Source organism: Podarcis vaucheri, assembly GCF_965113315.1.
Source record: "Podarcis vaucheri genome assembly, chromosome: 6".
Taxonomy (NCBI): Eukaryota; Metazoa; Chordata; class Lepidosauria; order Squamata; family Lacertidae; genus Podarcis; species Podarcis vaucheri.
The window spans coordinates 95,755,158-95,782,984 of NC_138764.1; the positions used below are offsets into that span (position 1 = coordinate 95,755,158).

A 27,827-nucleotide genomic window follows, 5' to 3' on the forward strand; every position below is an offset into this window, starting at 1 on the left:
GGGAACCCGGCAATGGGCAGCACCCTGGAGAGTCCTCTTGGCTTGCAAGAAGACCCTCCGTAAAGCCCAAAGAGAGCATCCTCTTCGGGCTTTGGGGAGTGTCTCCTTGTGGGCCGGTGGCTTCCCCGCCTATCAGCTGACTTGCGGGGTAGTGTAGCTGCCGCAGCCACTTCCCTACACATCAGCTGAGTTAGTTTTGCTGCCACACAGCTCATGCAAGCTGGAGGGACAGCAGGTCTTCTTGACTAGCTTAGCTGATCTGCGGGGAAGAAGCTGTGCAAGCCCCCTTCTCCTCCAGGGTGCTTCCAATTATTTCGGTTACATGCGGGGAGGCCCTGGAATGTAATCCTTGTGTAAATTGGGAGTTGCCTCTGCTCTGTAATTCAATCTGGAATCCAGGACCACCAAGTTAGGTTGGGAGGAGGTGACTGGCCCAAGGACACTCAGCTTTGTGGCTGAGTGGGGATTTGAACCCTGGTCTCCCAGGCTCCTAGTCCAGCTCTCTAACCACTATGCCACATCAGCCCTCAGGTTGCTTATATAGTCTCAGGCACATGGTGTTTGCTGTGTGCTGCCTTGCGAAAAACAAATAGCAAGAGGACATCGATTAAGCTTCCTTTGTTAGTACTTAACTTTGCACAGTGTGTCAGATAATGATCTTCAGAGCCATTCTTTAATATTTCATGATATTTTGGTCTGTGCTACACATAAGTCAGCCAGAGGTGAATTGCTGTGGGTTATTGGGGTGGGGGAGAGGGAGAATGGTGGTCCGGAGGCTTTTGTGCCAGTGGTCAGCACCGAGATCTTACTCCTTTAGTGTGTGCAGCCCAGCTAATGAACAAACTGAGCATTCTGCTGGGCAATAATATTTTGCCTTGCCTTCTTGTCAGCTTAGCAAGGGGCGGCTGTCCTAGCCCAGTTCGGCATCTGTGTCAAGTTTCTCACATTTCACGGCACAGCCCACCTTCCATTCACCGGGTGCTAAATTGCCACCAAACCCTGATTGCTGACAACAAAGATTCTGACTTCAAAAACCAGCGAACCCAGCAGACAAGAATGCTTCTTTTATCCCTGGTCATACATTTTTCATTTCCCTCCTATTTAATAAGCTTAAGCCTGGAGATGTAGAATTTGATTTCTTTACTAGGCCAGCCTTCCCCAAAAGTGTCATGCGTTTTTGTCTTTCTTTCTTTCTTTCTTTCTTTCTTTCTTTCTTTCTTTCTTTCTTTCTTTCTTTCTTTCTTTTAAATGCACTTCAAAATCCCTGTGGAATCTTGATGGAAACTTTGATCATAGGCACTGAAAGTTAGCAAGAGTTTTGTCCAGTGGTAACATGGAAGGACTTTAATTCCCCATTCTGACTCCAAAATAGAATGCCTAGCAAATATGAAATGCCTTCAGTGTAAAATGGGGAAACAGATAAGGAAGCAACTGAGCACAGTGGCATCTTGAATCTTCTTCAACTCTTTGGAGCTGAAACGTATAAGGGGGCGATCCATCTGGGAAATTGCACGTACACTCTTGCATGACATTGTAGAGAGCAGATACTTGACAGGTCCCATGCTCTGTTTGACACGGCTAAATGCCTCTCTTTTACCCTTCGCTATTAGGTATTGAATTCTTCTTTATCCTATCAATCGTGTGCATTTCTCCAGACTCTGTACTTCTCCCTCTCGCTCTCTCTTTTTTCTTTTTGCTATGGTGGACTTTTAGAAAACAACAACAACAACCCCACAGAATTTGGAAATGCTATCTTTGTTCATTCATTCATCATTTGGCTGTGGTTACCCATTTACTATGGGACGTGGGTGGCGCTGTGGGTTAAACCACAGAGCCTAGGACTTGCCGATCAGAAGGTCGGCGGTTCGAATCTCCGCCACGGGGTGAGCTCCCGTTGCTTGGTCCCTGCTCCTGCAAACCTAGCAGTTCGAAAGCACGTCAAAGTGTGCCCACCTACCCACCTGTCCGCCTCCGCCTCCTCTGGCAGGAAGGTAAACAGTGTTTCCGTGTGCTGCTCTGGTTTGCCAGAAGCGGCTTAGTCATGCTGGCCACATGACCTGGAAGCTGTACATCGGCTCCCTTGGCCAATAAAGATAGATGAGCGCCGCAACCCCAGAGTCAGCCACGACTGGACCTAATGGTCAGGGGTCCCTTTACCCTTTACCTATAAGTGTCCTAGAAAAAGGGCATCCCATTTTTTTATCATGGGAAAATGGCAGCCTATTTACTAGTGGAATCTTGTCTGGGCTACTGCAATGAATTGTAGATGGGGCTGCCCTTTGAAGACTACTCAGAAACTGCAGCTAGCCTAAAACAGGGTGGCTAGATTGGTAACTGGGGCCAGCTCATGAAGTATATCTCACTAGGCGTAACACCGTTGCACCAGCTCTCAGTCCAATGGCAATTGAATGTGCTGGTTGAAATGTTTGAAGCCCACATGGCTTGGGATTTCTCCTATACAAACCAGTCCAGGTATTAAGATAATCCTGTAAAGCCTTTCTTCAAGTCTCCTCACTTCTGGAAAACAGGTGAGGACAGGCGACAGAGCCTGTGGCACCCCATGTTTGGAACCCCCTCCTCAATTTTATTTTTTTATGTTGGGGAGATACCTTTTTCTCCGCCACCATAAGGAAAGTGTGGTGCAATAAAAACAATGCAATAATATTTATTTATTTTTAATGAAAGAATGCAAAATGCTCACTCATCGCATTTTGACCTATGGTGGAAAAGACACCATAGGCATTATGTTCACAGGGATATGCCCATGTCACTGTTTAATATAAAGATGCTTTAGGGTTTTATCTCTCTCTTTCTCTCTTCCTTTCTGCACTACCCAGCCCCTCTTCATGTAAAGAGCTGGTGAATTTGCCAGCACAATACATTGTAAAGCTTGTAAAGCACTCTTCTATCACTTGAACAGTCATGACTTCCCCCAGAGAATCCTGGGAACTGTAGCTCTTTGACGTGCCTCCTAACAACTCTTGGCACCGTTATCAAACTACAGTTCTCGGGAGTCTTTGGGGAAAGCCATGACTGTTCAAGTGGTATAAGGATGCTCTAAAATGTATCGTGTGGATGTGGCTGCAGTGGCCAAAAGGCAGCTCTGAATCATTCACAGGTTTTTTCTTTTAAACCCACCTGCATCTTGGTTTTTGACCTGCTGCTCTGTGCCAGCTCACCTGAGACACCCTCCAGATGAGGGTGATGATGATACACACATGCTAGATGCTTGTTACTTGAAGTTCTTCAAGTGACTTACAGCACATTTGAAATTGTTAATACACCGTATTTTTCGCTCTATAAGATGCACCCGACCATAAGACTCACCTAGTTTTTAGAGGAGGAAAAGAAGAAAAGCCAGCAAGAGGTGGAGACACTTTAAAGATAGAGCGGATCTTGCTGGCTTTTCCGGGAGGTGGGAGAAGGGTCTGACGGGACTGTCCCTTCTCCCACCTCCCTGAAAAGCCAGAGCAAGCTGCGCAGCTATCTCTGAAGCCAGCACAGCAAGAGGGAGAGCTGCGCAGTGCCTCTAGCGCCTCTTGTTGTGCTGGCTTCCCAGTGAAGCAGGATGAGGGACGGAAGAGAGCTCTTACGGAGCCCCTTCTGTCCCTCATCCTTCTTCACTGGGAAGCCAGCAGAGGAAGAGGCGCTGCACAGCTCTCGCTCTTGCCCTACTGGCTTCAGCGATAGCTGCGCAGCCAGCATTCACTCCATAACACACACACACATTTCCCCTTACTTTTTAGGAGGAAAAAAGTGTGTCTTATGGAGCAAAAAATATGGTAAATACAGTGATACCTCGCATTACAAACACCTCGGGTTACAAACACTTCGGGTTACAGACTCTGCTAACCCGGAAGTAGTACCTTGGGTTAAGAACTTTACCTCAGGATGAGAACAGAAATCGCGCAGTGGCGGCAACAGGAGGCCCCATTAGCTAAAGTGGTACCTCAGGTTAAGAACGGTTTCAGGTTAAGAACTGACCTCCGGAATGAATTAAGTTCATAACCAGAGGTACCACTGTACATTATAGCATCGAAACCAAACAACCCCCAGGAAGTAATAAAGCAGTACTAAACAACCTGATGGCTTCCAGATATTGTTGGACTCAAATGTGCACCAGCCATGCCAGTTTTTCGGGATGATATTCCTGCCACATCTGGAGGACCACAGGTTAATCATCTCTGAACAACATCCTGTGCATGTCAAATCGCTGTAGTAATCAGGGTTGCAACCTCAAACTTAGCAAGTTTTGGACAAGCTACTCAAGGCATCAGGAACAGAAGCAAGTAGGGCAAAATGAGATTTCTTACTACCGTGGTGTAATCTTGGAGTATATAATCACATAAGCACAATGATTTCATTTATTATATACAGAGGCAGAAAACAGCTTGGTAATGTCCAATCTTCACTATATATATCCTGATTAACCCACATAACCATCCCAGCTTTCTAGATGGATGTGATGCAGGTTTTTGCATGTCATTTATGAAATTCGCAATTGCCTTCCAGTTATTAAAAGCCCACGGGGCTGTGCGTTGTGTTTCTGTGAAGAGAAAACAGAGAGAAACCCCAAATGTTTTTAGTTCAGATTGTGTGTATGTGTAACATATTTACTGTTTGCTCTTTTGCTGACTCAAATACATATTTTTGAAACTGAAGTGATGGAAATTTGCTTAGACAGATCGTTCTGCCTTGTGCAGAAAATATGGCCAAACTCTGAACCATAATAGGTTTTTCACTTGCCTATGGATAGAGCTTAAATAATATGAACAGTCCATAAAAAATTACAAACAAGAAGGAAACTCTAATAGTAGTTGCAGTAATAATGACAGCACTGAACAGGCCTAAATATATAACAACTTTTCTGCAGGGAGAGATTGGTGATCGTATTGAACACCTAACAACACTATCAATAATGTATATATTCCTGTTTCAAGATATTTGCATCTTAGCAGACATGAGCCGTTAAGCCTTCATTTTCAACAACAGGTTCTCCTTGCACATTGTTGGTGTTCAACGGCCCAAAATTTTGTAGCTAAGCATCAAGGCATTTGTAATAGCTACGCCCACCAAACACAGAAAAACGCAGTCAGACACAAAACTCTGCATTTCTTGGAAGCAATTTTCTATCACCACACAAGTGCTGGACACGGAAAATCCTGCTTTGCTAAGTCAGTATGTGGAGCAAATCTTATTTAATGCCACAGATACATAAGAGCACATCCTCAGTTTGATTCATTTGAATGATGAATTTGACTGTTATCTACTCAAAAAGAGGGGAAAGATGGAATCTAACTATCTATATCTGTATCTTCTTTTTTATTATGGAATGTAGGAATGTCTGACTTCCAAAGACCCAGGCTCTTAGATTTTGTCGCTTGCATTGCTATAATGAGTTCTCCCTACAATTGGGGAGACTCCCAGCCTTTGCACCTTTGTGTTCTCTCTTGTACCTACTGTTGCTAGGATAGAGACTCATCATGCTAGTCACACTTCTCTGAAGTCTCTCAGCCTCACTCACCTCACAGAGTGTTTGTTGTAGGGGGGGGAGGCGAAAGGAGATTGTTAGCCGCTTTGAGATGCCTTAGGGTAGTGATAAAGCGGGATATCAAATCCAAACTCCTCCTCCTCCTCCTCCTCCTCCTCCTCCTCCTCCTCCTCCTCCTCTTCTTCTTCTTCTTTGGCACCCATCATATTTGGGCAGCTGCCACTTACTCTGTTGGGGGCTGATGCTTTCCCTACTTGTATGTTTGCACAGGCAGACTTTGGTCTTTCAAATTTCAGTGGTGCCCTGTGCACGGCCAAAATCCACACCCACACCCACATACCACCTCTTACCTTTCATTCTGCTCAATTCACTATGTCAGGGGTCAGCAAACTTTATCAGCAGGGGGCCGGTCCACTGTCCCTCAGACCTTGTGGGGGGCCGGACTATATTTTGAAAAAAAAGAACTAAGAACAAATTCCTATGCCCCACAAATAACCCAGAGATGCATTTTAAATAAAAGCACACATTCTACTAATGTAAAAACATGCTGATTCCCGGACCGTCCGTGGGCCGGATTTAGAAAGCGATTGGGCCAAATCTGGCCCCTGGGCCTTAGTTTGCCTTCCCATGCACCATGTCATAGTTGTGATGCTCTGTGGCACCCCCTAGGCTCGGTGCCCAGTGTGGCAGAACCAGTTGCGCTGTCTTAAATCTGCCTCTGCTGTCTGCTCCCCAACTTTGCAGTGGGTACCACGGAGCAGTCTCTCTCTAGTGGCATCAGCCTCTAGCTGCTGTCAAGTCAGCTGTTTAATGGAAGAACTATGTTGCGGGAGCTGCTCTGTTCCATATCCTCCAACATTTTGCCAATGAAAATAAGAACATCTTCTTCCATGCCCTCCAACATTTCTCTGATGAAAATAGGGCCATCCTACCATATCCTTCAAATGGGACACGGGTGGCGCTGTGGGTTAAACCACAGAGCCTAGGGCTTGCCGATCAGAAGATCAGCGGTTCGAATCCCCGCAACGGGGTGAGCTCCCGTTGCTCGGTCCCTGCTCCTGCCAACCTAGCAGTTCGAAAGCACGTCAAAGTGCAAGTAGATAAATAGGTACCACTCTGGCGGGAAGGTAAACGCCGTTTCTGTGTGCTGCTCTGGTTCGCCAGAAGCGGCTTAGTCATTTTGGCCACATGACCTGGAAGCTGTACGCCAGCTCCCTCGGCCCAATAAAGCGAGATGAGCGCTGCAGCCCCAGAGTTGGTCACAACTGGAACTAATGGTCAGGGGTCCCTTTACCTTTACCATACCCTTCAACATTTCTCCGATGAAAATAAGGACATCCTAAGGAAAAGCAGGATCAAATCAGAAACTGGAATGACTTCTGTAAATCTGGGACTGTCCATGGAAAATAGGGACACTTGGAGGGCCTGCTGTCCTCCTGGCCTAGACACTGTCACCCACTCTGTGTTTGAAACAGATGTGAGAAGAAGAATGCTTTCATTGAATGCTTACCCTTTATCAAGGGTAAGACAGCCAGAACCTATGTAATTGTGTTACAAGAAGTGTAACTTGAAAAAATTGAGTTTGCTTTTTCCTTAGCCTGGCTCCTCATCACATTTCCTTGATGTTCAGGTCAGCATTTGTCTCAGGAACCTCTGTCTCTTCTCTCCTCTTCTGGTCAACTTCTTCTTGCCCGGGGAAAGGGGCATAGCTCAGTGGTAGAACATCCACTTCGCGTCCAGAAAATCCCAGGTTCAGACCCTAGCATCTCCAGGTAGAGTTGGGAGAGACTTCCCATCTGAAATTCTGGAAAGCTACTGTCAGTCACTGGAGATGCTACTGAGCTAGGTAGACCATTGTTCTGACTCTGTATAAGGCATTTTCCTATATTCCTGTATACCAAGGCAGTCCATAGCACAGTAAGCTGCAAAGTGGTTCTGGGCCTTCCCAAGGAACGGAAATCATTCCTACTGCCAAACACATTTCCACCCCACCTCACCCTTTCATAACTAATAACAGTGTAGCTGGAAACCTCCATTTAAATGTCGCAAAGCTAAATATAATGATCTATCTGCAAAAGACTGTGTATTCGCTTTTTATATAAAGCAGAACTCTTGCCTTTTAACTCAAAAGTCCTTTAGCACCTCTTATGCATTTCCTGACAGACTGTCCCTGTAAACTTAGCAGTTTCCTCTGCCTGCCGGTAATCAAAGTTCCTCATCTACGTAGACAACTGGGAAGGAAGAAAAGGCAAGAGGGCTGTGGAAATGAGCACACCAGAGACTCGGGGAACAGCACCACGGAGAGAGACGTTTGAGCACCCCAAAATAGATGAACATATCAGATGTCTGGAATCCGATGCAAAGTGGGGAAGCAGTATGTCCAGTCCTGATTTTGATAAGTTCAATGTGCTCTGCACAGGGCTGCCCTTGAGAAGGGAGATAGTTCACAGAGTTTAGCTGGTCCAGAATGCAGCTGCTGGGATGTAGGTCAGCAACTAACCAGTTTAAAAGAAGTCCCCTGATTACTACTGGGTCTGTCTCTTATTCTGTTAGAAACGAGGTCTTTTCTGCTGTGATGTTGCTATTGTATACCTCTTCGTCCTGTCTAGATCACCTGGCTAGATCTTTTCGCACCTCTGGGAGGCAAAGAAATACCTCCCAGTACATTTCGGAGCACAATTCAAAGTGTTGGTGCAGACCTTTAAAGCCCTAAACAGCCTCGGTCCTGTATACCTGAAGGAGTGTCTCCACCCCCATCGTTCAGCCCGGACTCTGAGATCCAGCGCCGAGGGTCTTCTGGCAGTTCCCTCATTGTGAGAAGTGAGGCTAGAGGGAACCAGACAGAGGGCCTTCTCGGTAGTGGCGCCTACCCTGTGGAACACCCTCCCTTCAGATGTGAAGGAAATAAGCAGCTATCCTATCTTTAAAAGACATCTGAAGGCAGCCCTGTTCAGGGAAGCTTTTAATATTTAACACTGTACTGTTTTTAACACTTGATTGGGAGCCGGCCAGAGTGGCTGGGGAAACTCAGCCAGATGGGTGGGGTATAAATAATATATTATTTATTTATTTATTATTATTTTATTTATTTAGTATTCTCCTGGGGTTTTGAAAGCTGGGAACACAAGCATGCCTCAATGCTGCTTTTACTATTTTTCTCAAAATGATAGTGTCAGGGAACTGACGTCAGAGCAAGAGGCGAGGGAGAGGCTCCCGGATTCTGCAGGGGAAGGACCCAGCACCAGGGGGAGAAGCAGCTTGGTAGAGGAGGAAGGAAATCGGCGTAACACCAGGGATCAAGGGGGGGGCAAATGGGGGAAGCGGAGGGAGAGCTCTGGGATTCTTCTCTGGACATCAGTGAGGAGAGCACAGGTCCTCCACTACCCACGCCCTCCCTGCGCAGAAGACTCCCGCGCAGTGAGAGGCAGAGACGACTGGGAGTCAGGCAGCTTTTATGCTGGAAAAGGTTTAAGAAACGCCCACAGACAGATTCTGCTAGCGACTGAGGCAGCCACGCTGAGATGGGCTGTGCAGTCAGGACAGTTTAACCAAGGCTATTAAGCCTAGAACGGCGACAGTTTACGCACGAGTAACTCAAACCCATTACAGATAGTGATGTGGCATGAGCCATAGCTGAGGATGCTCAGTGACCCAGTACCAAATGTTTCGTGGCACAGACATGAGGGGACCACATCAGAGTATCCCTGGACCTCCATGTTAAAGTTTTGTAGTGATGCACTCCCACTGCCTTTCCTCTCTGTTCTCAAAAAGACCACCCGCCCCCTGAGATGTGCTGTTATAATAGGACTATATCTTATTATGGGATGGCCCCTGATATAGAAGATCAGTACCTCCAGGGTTCTAAATTTCATTGATTCCCAGAGAATTTGGGGCGGGGAGCGACACTGCAATATTTCTTGGATTATTAAGACATTGGTTTCCTTTTATTGTATGATGGAAAGAGTTATGAATTTAGTAACCACCGTGCCTTGGGTGGTTGGCGGTAAGCAATCAATACCTCCCTTTAAAACATAATTATGATGGCCCCCAACCTTTTAAGCCTCTTTTTCCTCCACTCTCAAAATATTGGTGGTGGTTGTTTTTCTTGATTGCCGATAGCATTTTTATATATACTTGCTATTAAAAAAAAAAGTCAGATACTTTTAAGAATGGGAGCCATATCACAGATTGTTGTTTTTTTTCCCTCCCACTGTGAAGCTTTTATGAAATATTGAACACTTCAAGTTGTCATATCAGGAATTCAAGCTAACGTTTTCTGTGACAGAGCAGGGTGTGCGTGGCATGTAGCATGCTAAGCATTAATTTTGTGCCACATATCAACCAGATTGGGAGAGAGAGAGAGAGAATGCAAATGCCTTGGCCAGACTGACTTCTGTTGCTCTGGTGCATCAGGCCAGGCCAACACAGGACCATGGCTGGCCACACCTGAATTGAGACCTGGAGCGTATGTGTTTTCCTGCCCACATCCCTGAAATCAGTTCTGGAGCTTATGTTGAGGTCTTGAGCTGGTGCTGGAGTTTGAGTTTGAGGAGTTGAATGCTGAAGGAACTGAGCTGCTGACCAGTCTGGGAAAGAGGCCTCGCCCTTAATGGGGCCCATCCAATCCAGAGGCTTCATATTGCCTGCCAATCAAACGAACTGATGTTCCACATCTCAGGCTCTGAGAGTACGCTAGGCATCTCCAGCTTGGTGCCCAGTGCGGGCGAACCCAAAATCTGCTTCTGATCTGACCCATCCCTTTCTAGTTTTCAGCAGTTGGTTAAGACACTCCTTTTTGGAAGCAATGAAAGGAAGAGAGACTGGATTAGACAAATGGAGTAATTGCTGCTACTGCTAGTAGTATAACTGCTATATTGATATTTAAGTTCATAGAGTTCTTGTGTTGCTTATTTAAGGATTGCGTCCACACACACACCCCCTGCTATGAATCTACGTCTCCCTTTTATAATATCGGACTTTGTTGTAAACTGCCTGGACGTGTCATGGCACAGAAATCTGCTGTTTTCTTTTTGGTCACTCTCATATCCCACTGATTATCACCATTATAATTATGGTTGTTGTTCTCCCACCTTTGAACTGGAAGAAAATACAAAATGTATAAGCCAATACAAACAACAATAACCAGATCGCAGAAAACAGAAATGTTAAAATGAAAAGCTGACAGGGGTTTCTCTATCTCACAGTCACCATACTCCTTGCCATACACATTATATTCATTCAGTCTCTCTGGCTTTGCTTCAGCTGCACATTTTAGCTTTTCCGCTCAAATATTCCCTGCAAGAACCTTGCAGCAATCCCAAATGTCCACAGATTAATGTCTGGGCGATGGTTAGCAAACATTGTCCCACTTTCTGTAGAGAATGGTGCACTCCGAGACTAATTTAACACATGATTTCTGGGACGGTGTTTTCGAAGCACCTGATGGCTGCTGCCTCAGACCCTCCCAGTCTTCCAAACACCTCTCTCTCTCTCTCTCTCTCTCTCTCTCTCTCTCTCTCTCTCAACATCTGCATTTCAGAAATTGATCGCCACAGAGTAATTATTTGTGTCACTTCACATGATCCCTAACACAGGTCCCCCGCCCAGTTAAAGCAGTTCACACATTCATGTGGAAATAATGTATTTTCTTTCTGAGTGGTGTACGCATGTGAATTGTTCTTTACTGATGACCTGCTGCTCAGAATTTAATTAATATCACATTGTGGCAAACAAAAAAAAAATCTTTTTCTTTTTTAGGTGTCTGGCACTTAAATTGGCAAAAGTCTTTGAGTGAGTGTTCTTTCGATGACCCATAAATTGCCTCAGGATAAGGCTGCAGTAGCTTTTGTTTTATGCACTTCTAGAAAAATAAAACCTTCCCTCCCACTTTACCTGTCCCAAAAGTGGCTAAAGAGACAGAAAGCAAGTCCGTCATTAAAACAGCAGCAACAAATACCATATTTTTTGCCCTATAGGACACACTTTCCCCCCTCCAAAAATGAAGGCAAATATGGGGCGAATGCAGGCTTTCGCTGAAGCCTGGAGAGCGAGAGGGGTCGGTGCGCACCGACCCCTCTCGCTCTTCAGGCTTCAGGAAGCTATCTGCAAGCCTTGGGAGCCTGGCTCAACTTCCTGCCAGGCTCCCAAGGCTTGTGGAAAGCAGCCTGCAGCCCGAAACCCGGGGAGCGCAGCGGAGCGCACCCCGGGCTTTGGGCAGATATCCGCAAGCCTGGGGAGCCCAGCGGGAGTTCCCGCCGGGGTCCCTAGGCTTGCGGATAGCAGCCTGCATCCAGAAGCCTGGGACGCAGGCTTTATTCCCCCCCCCCAAAAAAAAAAAATTGGTGCGCCCTATGGGCCAGTGCACCCTTAGGGCGAAAAATACGGTACTAGGAGAAGCCCAGAAATAATACAAAGAGCACAGAAGGCTAGAGCTTGCAATAAATAAAATTGTGATAGGATTGAACACCTTAAAAAACACACATACACAACATAGGAAGCTTTCTCCTTGGTCTAATTAGCTCAGTATTCTTGACTCTGACTGGAAGTGGGTTTCCAGGGTTTCAAGAATGGAGATGTCAGAATTTGAACCCAGGACCCCCTACATGCAAAACAGATGCCCCGCCCCTGAGCTCCTGAGACTCTTCCCCTCCACCGGTGAAGTGTCTACAGGTATTGGCAGAACACGAGTAAAAAGGAAATTAGCCAAACTCTTTTAAGACAAGGAGTTTCACATGCAGTATGCCATGTCACAGTCTCATTTGCAGTTCACAACTAGAATTTTGCAGAAGCTTGCCTGTGGGTTGTTAATTGACCTGTTGGCGTGTTCTGCGCTCAGTTAATCTTCTGATATGTGTTGAATGACCTGTTACTTGTCAAATGGTCATTGCTGTGTTGTTAGTGTAGCATAATTGCGTATTATGGATATTCTGCTTTTATCGTATTTGCACATTCAATTTTCCGTGAACCACTCTGATCACAAAGGCTTAGATCCTAACTTGAATTTCTCTCAGTGAGAGCTTCCTCAGCAGAAGTGGGGGTGAATGCAACTTCCGCCGATTCCCCTTTCCTTCGTGCCCCCTGGGAACGTGCTCCAGAGGTGGTGTCAGATGATGAAGGAAGAAGCGGGAAATGGTGGAAATTGCCTCTCTCCACTTCTTCCAATGGGACCTCCCCTGGATCTTCACAGAACTCTAGCCCAATGGTTGCCATCAATTTGATTTGAATCAATTTTATAATGAAATGATTTTAGAATGTTGTATTATTTTGTTGTTGTTAGCCGTCCTGAGCCCGGCTTCGGCTGGGGAGGGCGGGATATAAATAAATTTATTATTATTATTATTATTATTATTATTATTATTATTATTATTATTATTTTAGCCCTGTCTGTGAGTGGAAGCAGCTTTTTTGCAGATGCCTAATTATGGTCCAAATATATGCATCTCATAACCATATTTACAATAAATAAAGTGACTCGCGTATATTCAAATCGTTTCTCTATTGCAGTAATATTGAATGTAAAACAGCCTGCAAATTTTACAAACATATACAGAATCCCAGATAACCATTCATGCTATGAGCTACTAACTGTGGTAGTTATTTTACCCCAGTGGGATCTGCCTGGCATCATCGCTAACTTGTTTTCAGCACCAGGTAACAACTTCTTTTCCTCCACCCCCTTCCTGCATTTGGTGGACTCTGCTGACTGGCAGCTGCCAGCTATTATTGACGATCTGCTGCTGCCGAAGCTTTGGTTGCTGTATTATTGGGCTTTGTCTGTGGGCTTTTTATGAAGTTTCTTGTATTTTATGGCAAACACGTGTATTCTTTTTATTTAAGCTCCATGCAACTTAAAAAAGTCACTTGAAGAACTTATTTGCATAGTGATTAATAAGTTCAGTAAATAAATAATATTTAATTGTTTTTAATTTTTATCTGTGTTGTTTTAAATGATACCATCTTGGCTGTGAGCCCTGGAAGACCTGCACCCTGCCTCAGTGGCCTTTCTCCATCTGACCTGGGAGAGTAGAGTGTGGACTGACTCCAGCTACAAAAGCTGTTGAACAGATTCTTGGGCTGGAGTATTGTTTATGGGGGGGTTGAGAGAGATTGTTGCTGTTATTGATATTATTGTATCTTTAGTCTTAGATCTTATGATTTACATGGAAATTGTTTCCATTTGGTTGTGTACATTTTGATGTGTTTTATTTATTGCTTATAACTTCTCCTATAGAATCATAGAATCATAGAGTTGGAATAGACCACAAGGGCCATCGAGTCCAACCCCCTGCCAAACAGGAAACGCCATCAGAGCAGAGGTTGTCAAGCCTCTGCTTAAAGACCTCCAAAGTAGGAGACTCCACCACACTCCTTGGCAGCAAATTCCACTGTCAAACAGCTCTTACTGTCAGGAAGTTCTTCCTAATGTTTAGGTGGAATCTTTTTTCTTGTAGTTTGGATCCATTGCTCCGTGTCCACTTCTCTGGAGCAGCAGAAAACAACCTTTCCTCCTCCTCTATATGACATCCTTTTATATATTTGAACATGGCTATCATATCACCCCTTAACCTCCTCTTCTCCAGGCTAAACATGCCCAGCTCCCTTAGCCGTTCCTCATAAGGCATTGTTTCCAGGCCTTTGACCATTTTGGTTGCCCTCCTCTGGACACGTTCCAGTTTGTCAGTGTCCTTCTTGAACTGTGGTGCCCAGAACTGGACACAGTACTCCAGGTGAGGTCTGACCAGAGCAGAATACAGTGGCACTATTACTTCCCTTGATCTAGATGCTATATTGATGCAGCCCAGAATTGCATTGGCTTTTTTAGCTGCCGCATCACACTGTTGGCTCATGTCAAGTTTGTGGTCAACCAAGACTCCTAGATCCTTTTCACATGTACTGCTCTCAAGCCAGGTGTCCCCCATCTTGTATTTGTGCCTCTCTTTTTTTTTTTGCCCAAGTGCAATACTTTACATTTCTCCCTGTTAAAGTTCATCTTGTTTGTTTTGGCCCAGTTCTCTAATCTGTCGAGGTCGTTTTGAAGTGTGATCCTGTCCTCTGGGGTGTTAGCCACCCCCCCCCCCCAGTTTGGTGTCATCTGCAAACATAGATCTGTCATCTATGTTTGTAATTATGTCAATCTTGTCATGTTGTAAGGCGCCTTGAGGATAGTTTCAACTATGGAAAGGCGGCATACAAATAAAATGATGATGATGATGATGATGATGGCATCTTTGGGTAGAAAGGCCAGCTAACTGTGCTGGAATGTAAACAGACATGTGACATGTAACAATCCCATGTCTTCAACTAAAGGTGGAATGGAATCTTCCAACAGATGAAGTGTGTTCTGTTAAAGGCCGACTTTCCCCTCACCCTTGTACAATGTAAACTCATTTTTTTCTGAATAATACTAAAGCAGTGGTGACTCAGGTGGAGGACAGGGAGGACAACAGTAGGGGGAGCCACAGGCAATGACAGACAGGCCCAACTAATTCCGGTTTTGCCCTCCATCTTTCATCCCTGCTGATTTCACCGCTGAATCTGAGGTGGACGTTGAGAGCCTGGGCTTCCCCTGGACTGGATGGAAGCAAGAAGGGAGGCAAATGACAGCTGGCTGAGAACAGACAGAGGCTGGTGCGGCAGTTTGCTTTTAGCTCTAATGCGACAGCCTTCACTGTCCACCAGAGAAGGTAAACAGCCCAGCATTCAAAAACTATAGCAATTGTTAGCGACATGTAGGATTCTTTAGTAATGGAAAGCAATGCATTTCTGCAAATGCATGATACAATTCTCCACAATCCCCTGCTTCCAAAAAAAGGGAAATGTGCAAGGTGTGCTTTCTCTGACAGCATCAGGCACGGCACACTTTGTCGCTCATCAAAGTGACAGTCATGATCTTCCCTCTGAGTGTTCCCCTTGTTCCTGAATTTCGACAGGGAGGCAGCCTTTCTTGTCACTTCTGCCCTTTTAATATTTTCCTTTTCAAACTGCCTAAGCCTTTTCAAACTGCCCTGCACTTGACCTGAAATCTATATTGAAGGGAGGGATAGTGGGTAGAAATCTTATTTTTTTAAAAAAATAAAAACAGAGAAGGAGAAGGAGAAGGAGAAGAAAGAGAATCAAAGTGATGCAGCAGGATGTATCAGAATACTTGTTGCTGAACAGAAATATGCCATCCATGAAGTAAAGACTATTGGGTGACTTTGCCCTCATTTACAGAAAATGAATCTGTCTTTCATTGAGACTGGAAATCCTTTCCAGCAATGGCTGCGAGTAAGTACCTCAATGGGTCCATCTTGCCTCCTTTTACTAACAAAACCATCTGCCATTAGGCTGGAGGATTTTAACAAGGAAGAGGGAGAGAAAGACTAATTCTTCCTCAGTTCACTGTGCATGTCTGACTCTTTGCTCCATATGACCTCACAGTTTCCTGTCCTTCTTGGACTTAGTGCTTCAAGGAATGTTATATCAATCAGCAGAACCTCTTCTGACCACATTAGGCCTTGTTACCTGAGCCATGGAAGATGTTGTCTCAGCAGAGGCCCATACACATCTGAAAGCTTAAGAAGGCTGGCTGGGCTTTCCCTTCCAATGACTTCTCCCCTGTGAGAGAGATCTGAAGTCCTGAAGGCCCTGTAGCCAGTTCTGCAGTTGTATGCTCCTCCATGGCTGTGGAGCAGGAGAAGTTAAAGAGAGGAGCTGTCTTCAGAGTCTGAAGATGATGGAAGAGTCACATTCTCAAGTGTAGAAAGGGGTTCTGAGGGCTTCCCCAAATTGTGGTGACTCATGGGTCATCTAAATATTCACAATGGATCCTAGACGCAGGGATGTGGCACAACACAGAGAGAGCTTCTGAAGAATAAGTGAAGGCGGTGAAGGTCCTGCGTGAGTGTCTGGAGGCGGTTGGAGGATGGATGGCGGCTAACAGATTGAGGTTGAATCCTGACAAGACAGAATTCCTATTTTGGGGGGACAGGAGGTGGGCAGGTGTGGAGGATTCCCTGGTCCTGAATGGGGTAAGGACCAGGTGCGCAGCCTGGGAGTCATTTTGGACTCACAGCTGTCCATGGAGGCACAGGTCAAATCTGTGTCCAGGGCAGCTGTTTACCAGCTCCATCTGGTACGTAGGCTGAGACCCTATCTGCCTGCGGACTGTCTCACCAGAGTGGTGCATGCTCTGGTTATCTCCCGCTTGGACTACTGCAATGCACTCTATGTGGGGTAACCTTTGAAGGTGACTCGGAAACTACAACTAATCCAGAATGCGGCAGCTAGACTGGTGACTGGGGCGGCCGCCGAGACCATATAACACTGGTCTTGAAAGACCTACATTGACTCCCAGTACGTTTCCGAGCACAATTCAAAGTGTTGGTCTGACCTTTAAAGCCCTAAACGGCCTCGGTCCAGTATACCTGAAGGAGCGTCTCCACCCCCATCATTCTGCCCGGACGCTGAGGTCCAGCGCCGAGGGCCTTCTGGCGGTTCCCTCATTGCGAGAAGCAAAGCTACAGGGAACCAGGCAGAGGGCCTTCTCGGTAGTGGCACCCGCCCTGTGGAATGCCCTCCCATCAGATGTCAAAGCAATAAACAACTACCTGACATTCAGAAGACATCTTAAGGCAGCCCTGTTCAGGGAAGTTTTTAACATGTGATATTTTACTGTATTTTTGGTTTCTATGGAAGCCGCCCAGAGTGGCTGGGGAGGCCCAGCCAGATGGGCGGGGTATAAATAATAAATTATTATTATTATTATTATTATTATTATTATTATTAAGCATCATTTTCCCCGCTTTACTTTCTTTGCTTGCCATCTGTGTTTCCTCTTATGTCAGCCATTGTCCAGCACAATCCCCAGACTTCTTACCTCCTCATCTTAATCTACTGTACACTTGGATTTGCCACATACCAAAGAAACTGAGCTTTCTGTGGTAGCTGCTCCTGGCGGTTTTTGTGCTGGCCAGCTAAACCATCAGGACCAGGTTTGCAAAAATACAGATGCCTGGTGCTTAGAAAAATTAGCCATGAAGTCTTGAGAACATATCTTCTGAAGTATGGATCAGCTGATTTTTTTTCTCATATGAAAAAAAATGGCAGCTGAATTATTGTGGGTCACAACTCCCCTCCAACTCCTAAGTGTACTTTTAAAATACCGTATTTTTTGCACCATAACACTCACTTTTTTCCTCCTTAAAAGTAAGGGGAAATGTCTATGCGTGTTATGGAGGGAATGCCTACGGGTGGAATGCCTACGGATTTTCCTCCTCTAAAAACTATGTGCGTGTTATGGTCGGGTGCGTGTTATAGAGCGAAAAATACGGTAGCTAAAGTTTGCTTTCATGATGATATACTATTCTGCTGTTCCTCTACCCCGTTTTGTGTTTACTGACTGTGTGTGGTCCTTGACAGTCAAGAATTGCGTAGTTTTACACTGCTACATTACCAATGCAACACAATCACATGAGTTTGGGTGCGAGGCCTTTCTAACCCCTAGGTCCAGCAAGTGTCAAAATATAAGCAAGCATGCTGATTAGGTCATCGCCTGGGGTGAAGGGCTATTAAGAGAACAAAGGCAAGATGTTTGTGAGATGCCAAATGGGTGGGCCCAGCTCACAGCAAGTTAGAAAGATAAAAGCTAGTTTAGAGTTAAGTTGGTGGCAATGATGTGGCCCAGAAATAAAGCCAGAGAAGCAGAGCATGATGTTTGATTTCTGCTTGAATCCAAGGCTGTGGCTATGAGAGAAACAAGACCCGTTGAGGGTGCTGATGCTGGGAACCCCTCCATCCTAGCCTCAGGTTGTATAATCCACATATCATAAATACACCACACTCTCCACTGTGCCTCAATTTCCAAAAGGAAACACAAATCCTGGGTAAGTGCCTCCAACCCCTGGAATCTCACACTGCTCAGAGATTGGGGTGGCATGCGGCAGCGCTGTCATAACTAGACAATTCCTGTTGCCACCTCTTTAAAAAGCCTTTCACAGTTTTGCAAAGTTTCACCCAAAGCCATGTAAGTTTCCAGCAGCTTGGATATAAACCCACGTAGTTTACATTTTGACGGGCAAGACTTGGGCTTGGCATAACTTAACAGGAGATGTTCGGCACCATTTGTATTGGCACTGGACTGTAAACTTGGCTCGCTTCTGTGTATGTGGTTGTTTTTTTAATCGCTTGCATTTCCAGTCGAAGTTAGCCATGTTTCACACTGTTTGATTCCCCTATGGGGGTTGTCTCAATAAAATGTCACGCACTGCAGCTTTTCCAGACGGGGTGCCTTTAACTTTTGAGTCTATTGTCAGGCTCTGATGAAGAGGAAAAGATTTGCCTGTTGTACCTGACTCTGCTTGATATCAAATTGTGTGTGTGTGTTTGTACACACAGAGAGGTGGGAAGCTTAGCGAGATCAAAGTAATATGAAGGATGGAAGCTGGATAACTTTTCAAGGAAAATAAAACTGTATTAGCCTTTCCTAGCACAAACACTATCTGAAATATGACATAAACTACTACCTTGGCCTGGAAAGAGGCTCGTGGGGTGTGTGGGGAGACCAAAGGTGCGGTTTCAGCTTCTGGTTGCTTTCTAATATGGTCTATTAAATCAGGGAAATGGGATATGCCTTCTTTTTCTTTCTTTTCTCTTTTTTGCATCAGCAAGGCTTGTTCTGTCTGCTTTTCATCCAAAGCTAAGCTGTACATTACATTGATTCATCCATTCATTTACTTCTTCAGTGACACACATCCCCCAACACAATTCCCTGTTGTCTAAGACCCTGTTGAATGTCACCAGTGGTAAGCAAAGGGCAACGTATCTCTTATAGGTGATGGCCTGGCCACATTATGACCTCTACATTTACCACCAGTCATCATTTCATTGTGGAGCCAGACATGAAGAATTTCAACAGCATCACCTGCATCCTGTAGCACTGGTGTGGGGGTCTTGTTCCACCAGGATCCACAAGAATTTGATGGCTGGTGTTCACTCATTTATTTATTTTTAATAAGATTTTATTGATTTTCCAAAATAACAAAAATAAAAACAACAACAATACAAAAACAAAACAAAGCAAATTGACTTCCCTCTAATCCCTTCCTTGGTTCTGTTATTTATCAACATACAGTGGTACCTCGGGTTAAGAATTTAATTCGTTCTGGAGGTCTGTTCTTAACCTGAAACTGTTCTTAACCTGAAGCACCACTTTAGCTAATGGGGCATCCCGCTGCTGCCGCCGTGCTGCTGCTGCGCGATTTCTGTTCTCATCCTGAAGCAAAGTTCTTAACCCGAGGTACTATTTCTGGGTTAGCGGAGTGTGTAACCTGAAGTGTCTGTAACCCGAGGTACTACTGTACTGCATGTCTATTGTTAAATTTTATCCTATTTGAATTCATATTATACATTCATAACACAATTACAAGTAATCTTAAAACCCTGCTAATGTATCAACCTGTGTTCATTGCTTTTGTAAATATGCAATAAACATCTTCCATTCTTCCTTAAATTTGTTGTCATCTCTTCCTCTTAGTTTCATAGTCAATTTTGCCATTTCAGCATATTCCATTAATATAACTTGCCAGTCTTCTTTAGATGGGACACCACTTGTGTTCACTCATTTTGGTGGCCCAATAGGTCTTGGACATTCGGTGTGGGGACACTCGTTTTGCTGTCCCTCCCAGTCAGCTACCTAATACAAGTAGATCAGTGTGTTTCATGACAGTCTGGCCTTGACAACAAAACCTCCCCAACCAATAGTAATTTCGAACTCATTGGTCTACATCAGACATTGTTTGGTTTCAAAAATGAGAGTTAGTAGGACCAACCTGGAAATGATTTCATACCCTGTAAGTGCTGTGGTCTAAACCACAGAGTCTAGGCCTTGCCAATCAGAAGGTCGACGGTTTGAATCCCCATGATGGGGTGAGCTCCCGTTGCTCGGTCCCTGCTCCTGCCAACCTAGCAGTTCGAAAGCACGTCAAAAGTGCAAGTAGATAAATAGGTACCACTCTGGCGGGAAGGTAAACGGCGTTTTCATGCGCTGCTCTGGTTTGCCAGAAGTGGCTTAGTCATGCTGGCCACATGATCCGGAAGCTGTATGCCGGCTCCCTCGGCCAATAAAGCGAGATGAGCGCCGCAACCCGAGAGTCGGTCACAACTGGAAGTAATGGTCAGGGGTCCCTTTACCTTTACCTTTAAGTGTCCCAGAAAAAGGGCATCCCGTTTTTTTATCATGGGAAAATGGCAGCCATTTTGGTTGCTGTGATCTCTCGCGATTCCATGACGTGACCCCCCCCCATCCCCAACCCCCACTTTATCAGGGCTATGATCTCGCACAGTTCCCCAAACTGCACATTTTAGGGCAGCATGCCTTGGGGAAAACATTTTTTGGGGGGTGGGTTGCTGTGGAGTGAAATCAAGCGAGATCACAGAAACCAAAATGGCCGCAGAGCTCTCACAATAAAAAAAACCAGGAAGATGGCGTCCCGGATTTGGGGTTCAAAGTGTTGGGGGTATGCAATTGTCTTCAAAACTATTTCCTATCACTCCAGATGTGTGGGGCCCTTAGGGTACCCATTGATTTGAGAAAGGTACTCCACACATATTCAGAAACATCATCTTATATTATCCATCATATAACATAATAATGGTCTGCCATTGCATTAAAAAACAAAAGATGGATTGAGGGCTCAACTGTAGCAGAGATTTTTGCCTTTACAAGTCCTTTATAAAGTTCAGGCAAGGGTGTGTGTGTGGGGGGGAGTTTAGAGCCTGAATCTGCATGCAAATTCAAAGCAATACAGCTGGTTGTCGCTCTTTTAAATTCTTGGTGAATGCCTGCCAACGATTTGTTTACATTACTGTTTTTATTTGCAGAATAATGAAAATATTACTGGCCGAAGGTGAAAATATGGATATTAAAATTTTAATAGAGTATGCACAGTCGTAAAAGAAAAAGAGAAGGAGAGAGAGAGAGAGAAAGAAAAGGAACACACAGATGAGGGCTCTTCCATGATAATTAAAAATTATAAAGTCATTACTCCAGCTTGCTTTTGGAATTGCCGAGTGAATTAAACAGTTTGTTGTCAGTGCAAATGCCTTTGCAGATTTCGGCTCATTAAAATTCTGCATTGTCAAAATGGGCACAGAATGCATATACAATGACTAATTTGATTTTAAACCATTTCTTTCCTCAAGGCTTTATCTCTCTGCACAACAGACCTCACCTTGGAGGGACATAAGGAATGATATATATTTGCTGATGCAGGGGGATTGAAAAACAACAACGAAAGCTTTTATTCTTTTGAGGGGGTCTCTTTTCTTTAAAGGGTGCATATGTTTCTCCCCCACCCCCATTAGATATTGAGAAGGAAGGGAAAAGACGTGTGGGGTGTTCTGGCTCTTATGTGCCATAAAATGCCATTATAATGAAAAGTGTTAGTTTTTATGGCATCGCCAAACTATTAAGCAGCAACTTTTTTTTCTGTAAATGTTAATCTTTAATCTTTATAAATTGAATGCTGAAGAAATAGTAGGTCTGTAAAACACTTGTCTTCAAGCCTTACAGGGATAAAGTTATAATGGGGTTGGCTGTTGTCCAGAATTTTACTATCCAGTAGTATTGGTTTGCTTATACTAATGTGGGTTTTCCCCTCCCCTCTATTTCTATTTCTTTTTCTTTTTATGCATTTCTTATTGCCCTGCCCACTGAGGAGCTGATTTGTGTTGCAAAGGATTCTGGGATTTCTTTGATGGCATTCAGCACATGACTCCCCCAGCGTAACTGATCCCCACTGTAGCCTCATGTGCAGTTGAGAGTAGGGCCCACTCAATGCTCCTTTTATGTCTGCTTGTTTCAAGGGAAGATCAGTCGTGACAAGGGTGGGGGGGAAGCATTACCCAAAAGCGGGTAATGATTTGCATGGAATTTGCATATTATAATAGATGGAAATTTAGAAATAATTGAAATACAGTGGTACATCTGGTTACAAACTTACGGTAATTCATTCTGGAGGTCCGTTCTTAACCTGCAACCGTTCTTAACCTGAGGTACCACTGAGGCCTCCTGCTGCCGCCACCGCACAATTTCTGTTCTCATCCTGAGGTAAAGTTCTTAACCCGAGGTACTACTTCCGGGTTAGCGGAGTCTGTAACCCAAGGTACCACTGTAGTAGCAGCAGTAATAGTAATAATAATTATACAGTGGTACCTTGGGTTATGAGAGGGACGCGGGTGGCGCTGTGGGTTAAACTACAGAGCCTAGGACTTGCCAATCAGAAGGTCGGCAGTTCGAATCCCCGTGACGGGGTGAGTTTCCGTTGCTCAGTTCCAGCTCCTGCCAACCTAGCAGTTTGAAAGCACATCAAAGTGCAAGTAGATAAATAGGTACCACTCCGGCGGGAAGGTAAACGGTGTTTCCATGCGCTGCTTTGGTTTGCCAGAAGCGGCTTAGTCATGCTGGCCACATGACCCGGAAGCTGTACTCCGGCTCCCTCAGCCAATAAAGCGAGATGAGCACCACAACCCCAGAGTCGGTCACGACTGGACCTAATGGTCAGGGGTCCCTTTACCTTTACCTTTACCTGGGGTTACTGACACTTCATGTTACAGACGTGTACACGAAGTGTTTGTAACCCAAGGTACTACTGTAGAAGTATAACACAGCTGACCACAGTGGGGAAGACTGTGACCAGGTATCCCATGTACCTGCTTAGTCTTCTGCCCAGCTGGTAACTTGAGAGTATTCTGTGATTTATTTTATCATAGCTGCTGGATAGCTCAGTTGGTGGAGCATGAGACTCTTAATCTCAGGGTTATGGGTTTGAGCCCCACTTTGGGCAAAGGATTCCTGTATTGCAGGAGGTTGAGCTAGATGACCCTCATGAACTCTTCCAGCTCTACGATTCTATGATTCATTGACTGCATTCTAAAATGGAAATACTGCCTGCCTTATATTGACACTTTTGAAAAGGGATTATATGGATTATAATATAAGTCACTCCTGGATGAATAATTGATGACTTTCTCTTAGTGCTCAGAATTTGCTTAGCTTCTAAACATAATTGAAAATTTAATTTTAATAGTAACAACAACAACAACAACAACAACAACAACAACAACAACAACTCATTGAGTATACATAAGTAATCTGGTCATTTATCCTAATGCAGCTCTATTTATTAATTCACATCTTTCTTTCTTTCTTTTTCTTCCCTTAGGTAAGTCTCTCAGCTCTTAATTCATCTGGCAGCTTCCAGATTCTGCTGTCTTTACCACAAAGATGTAAGAAAATGTCTCTACATGACTCTCCTATATTTCTGATTAGCAAAATCCTGGAACTTTGCGGAAAAGTAAGAACAATCTAGCCCTTTCCATATGGGCAGAATTTTCTTTGGGTTGTGCTTTCGATACATGTTTTGGTCCTATTGATTTTAGCTTCAGTCATCTTTTATGGCTTTGGGATTGCACAGTCTCTGCTTAACACATGTGTAACTCCAGGTTTTGAATCCCCCGTGGCTGTTTTTATACATGCGCAGTTGAGGTGCTATGAATCAAATAGGACAGGTGACTTTACAATCTATGAATACTTAGGTGGAAACCCTAATTCTTTGTGAGTCTGTATCTCTGAAGAGGGAGGATTCCTGAACATCTCTGTGTAGGGGCAGGGGACATCTACAGAACATGCACGTAACTATTATCTGCCCAACCTAGCTTGCCACTTCCAGGTCCTGATTCCCGTTCCCCTGGAATCATCTTTTGGGTGGATGTCAGTAAGTGGAATAAAGGCCAGCTGAGAAGGATTGAGGTGATGGCTGGATTCTGTACAGTCAACATAGTGCCATTCTGATGTTGTTGGAACTACAAATCCCATGATCCCTGTTCATTGGCTATACTAGCTGGTGATGATGGGAGATGTAGTCAAAGACCATTAGGAGGACACTACATTGGCAATACCCGTTATTTGTTGTTGCTGGGAGTTTGTGCTTTTAAACACGTTTCTTTCCCAACCTTCAAAGGTTTGGGATTGTTGTTCTTTTATTTAGCATTGTTATTTATCATAATTTTTATAGGGATAAGGATTACCTGGGTTGCCAACACACCACCTGTGGTCACCACTGTGCATGCCAGTACCTCCTTGGATGTCTGTGAGGTCTCAATAAATATCTGCAATGCTCTCCCCGCTCAGTTTCTATTTGCACTGGTCCAGCCTCTCCTTTAAACATACCGACATTTCATTGTGTACTCTGTTCTGAACACAGGAGAAGTGCAAAGAGCTTCTTTCTGTGAGCAAGCATTGCAGTGGATGATCTAGGCCGGGCCTTTCCTTCATTAAGGGGGCCAACATTGGTGAGGATTTTGCCTGCACCATCTTGTGGTCCGACCTCTGTTTCTGCTCTTTTAGATGTCCCACCATCAGGACCAGCCCACCCATGAGGCAAGGTGAGGCAACTGCCTCAGGTGGCAGAATCCATGGGGTCAGCACATCCCGATGTAGATCTTTATTCCCCTGGGCAGGTGGGGTTGGCTGAAGGCAGACTGAGGTTGGTTGGGTAGTGGCCCATTTGCCCGAATGGACCAGATGCCACTGAGGGGGACCCTCTATGTGCAGGGTGAAGACATTGAGACTTTGGTGTGTTTGTGTGTGCTCATGTGGACCCGACAACATCCTTCAGCTAAAGTGACAACTTCAAGGTATTACATACACCCTGCCTCCGTTCAGTTTGGGTGCATGCATTTGGAGGAAGAGGAACATGTCTTTTTAAATAATAATAATAATAATTATATAAGTAACTCAACAGGAAGGAGTTAAGTAATAAACACATCAGCTCAGCTGCAAACTGCTCATGTGGCTTTGCGGTGTATGTATTAGAATAATGACCTGAATTGATACTACAAATATAATTACATTGATTCTTTTCTGATGGCTATAAACAATGACATTTCCCTTGATCTCTGAGCAGAGTTAGTTATAAAACACATGCTCCACTTTTGTATTCACACACTGCCTTCTCATCACTTTTGTCTCGTACTCCCCGAGGGCTTGATTTAGAAGAAGTGTCTGATTTAATGGGGGGGGAGGGGGTGATGAAACAACAAAGGCAGCATCAGCTCACAGCTTTCCTAATGTAAGAGTAGACATATGTGTTTCCTTTTTGATTGTGTTGCTCGGAATCATTGCCATGTATTTTAATATTTTGCTTAATAAAGAGAACCTTAGACGATGTCCATCTCCCCACTTCTGGACTTCCCCGTTAATCCCCCCCCCATCCACCCCCTTAGGGTACACCGTCTTTCATGCCATTTCACAGCAGCCATTAACTGATGAAAAACCACACTGGAGCGATTTGATTTAACACACCACCCGTTAAAAGCTTCCCATCAGGGTGGGTAGTGGGGCGAGAAGAGGTTTCTCTGCCAGGGAGGCAATACCTAGCAAGGAAAGTTAGGAAATAGGCATTTTCGCCACCAACATGTCTATAAATCTTGTAAAGTCCATAAACGGATGGGAAACGCAACACGGACATTTTGAAATGGCCATTCCTCCTTCTCCCCTGTGAATGTATACATTTCGAGAGGTTCATTGGATGCAGGAGTCATTGGGTACAGAGGGGCATCAGGGTTCCTGCAGATTCAGTACTGGCTTACTCTGGACTTGGTGGTCAAAGGAGAGGGCAAACTTTCATGGTAGCCCCAAATCCCCCAGTCCTGCAGAGACCAATCAAATGCCATTGTCTCCAGCACAGTGGTACCTCGGTTTACAAACTTAATCCTTTCTGGAAGTCCGTTCTTTCTTTTTTTAAAAAATAAATAAATATAATATTTATTAATAATTTCAAAATTACAGAAAAGAAAGAACAAAAATTAAAAACAACACTACAATACATAGAGAAGAAAAAAAACAAGGGGAAAAAAAACAAGACATAAAAACCAATGTAACAATACAGCAAAAAGATAAAAAAGAAGGGGGGGAAAGACACAAATCCCATATTACATATCTTTAACTTCCATTTGCTTGTTTCATTGACCTCCTCACACCTCCCTTTTTGTATTCTAGTTTGATTATTTCAGCAAATTCTTTCCATCTTTCTCAATTTTTACTAAACAATTTTACTTAACAATTTAACCTATTAATTAACTCAACAAATCCTTTCCATCCTTTCCCCATATTCTGTTATTCAAATTACCTTAAGTTATTTAACCTTATCTTACCAAAAAATACTTTAGAGCTTAACGCTTAATACTCGATTATACATAACTCCTGATATCTTTTCTACTAGAGTCATATAGTTTCATTCCAACATTTTCCTTAATGTTCATTAATTTTAGACTAATTCCCTAGAGAGAGAAAAAAATCTTTATAAATTTTCTTCCAATCTTCATCCAACGTCTCTTCTTCCTGGTCTCAGGTCATGTCAGTCCTTACTGTCCATTCCATCTAGTCCATCAACCTGGTAATCTAATGTCCGAGGCCCTTAAGTCTCTTCCATGTCCCTTCTGCAGATCTTCTTCTTCTTGTTTATACTTGCACTTTTCCTTGTCTTTTGTTGGTCTCTTTCTTAGTTTCTTTCCTTTCTCGTTGGGGAGTAGGTCTCTAGGGGATTCCAACCCAAAATTATCTTCGTCTCCCTTCATCCAACCAGCCCATTCCCCAGAGTCCCACTCCCCACAGTCATCAATGTAGTCCAAAAAATATTTAAAAACATATTTCGAGGTCTCTCCAAAATTAAGAACCTCCTCACCTCCAGACTCCCCCTGGCCGACTCCAACTTCAATCTTCAAAGACAGTGGTTTATGCTCCTGTAGGGCCTCGGGTCTCTCCGTTTGTATTATTTGAGGTGCAACCGCAACCTCCTCCATTATCTTCTGCACTTGCCCAATCAGTACAGGTTCCTGAGTTGGTCCCTGAATAGTTTCTGTATCAATATTCCCTGTTTGTCCACAGTTATTAACCACAACAGTCATCAATTCCATTTTCTCATTCATCAAATCCATCTTCTCATGCATCTGTTCCAGCAAGGCACTTGTCTTGCATAAAGCAAGCACCAAAACCTCCTCCCAGCTCATATTTAGTCAAGGTCAAAAAGGACTGGTCCCACGATCTTAATCTGACAGCTGTAGAGTCCTCAAGTAGACTGCAGCAACAGTTTAGCAAGCTCCCTCTAGAGGAGACAATTTCTATTTGTATCCATTTTTTTTAAGGCAGGTCCAACAAAGGAAAATTACTTTCATTTTTCAGATATTTTGTTTCTTTAGAATGCAGAAGGCAACATTGGAATCAATTTATTTCTCTTCTTTAGCTATCTGTCAAAGTATTCCATTCACAGTCAATGAACCTCTCCAAGAATTTCTGTCT

The 27,827-nt window shown here is 44.3% G+C and overlaps 1 protein-coding gene across 7 annotated transcripts in view; it reads left to right on the top strand.

Moving 5' to 3' along the window:
• CDH4 (cadherin 4) overlaps window positions 1–27,827 on the top strand; it is an 819,766-nt gene that overhangs the window by 230,673 nt on the left and 561,266 nt on the right. Inside the window, exon 1 of one of the 7 annotated variants that reach the window (XM_082225906.1) lies at window positions 23,806–23,823. The exons of the other annotated variants lie outside the window; for them this stretch is intronic. Within the exon in view, the coding sequence (XP_082082032.1) occupies window position 23,823 (1 nt within the window). The 5' untranslated portion in view covers window positions 23,806–23,822. Of the gene's footprint in view, window positions 1–23,805; window positions 23,824–27,827 lie in introns of those variants that run through there. 7 annotated transcript variants of the gene reach the window in all.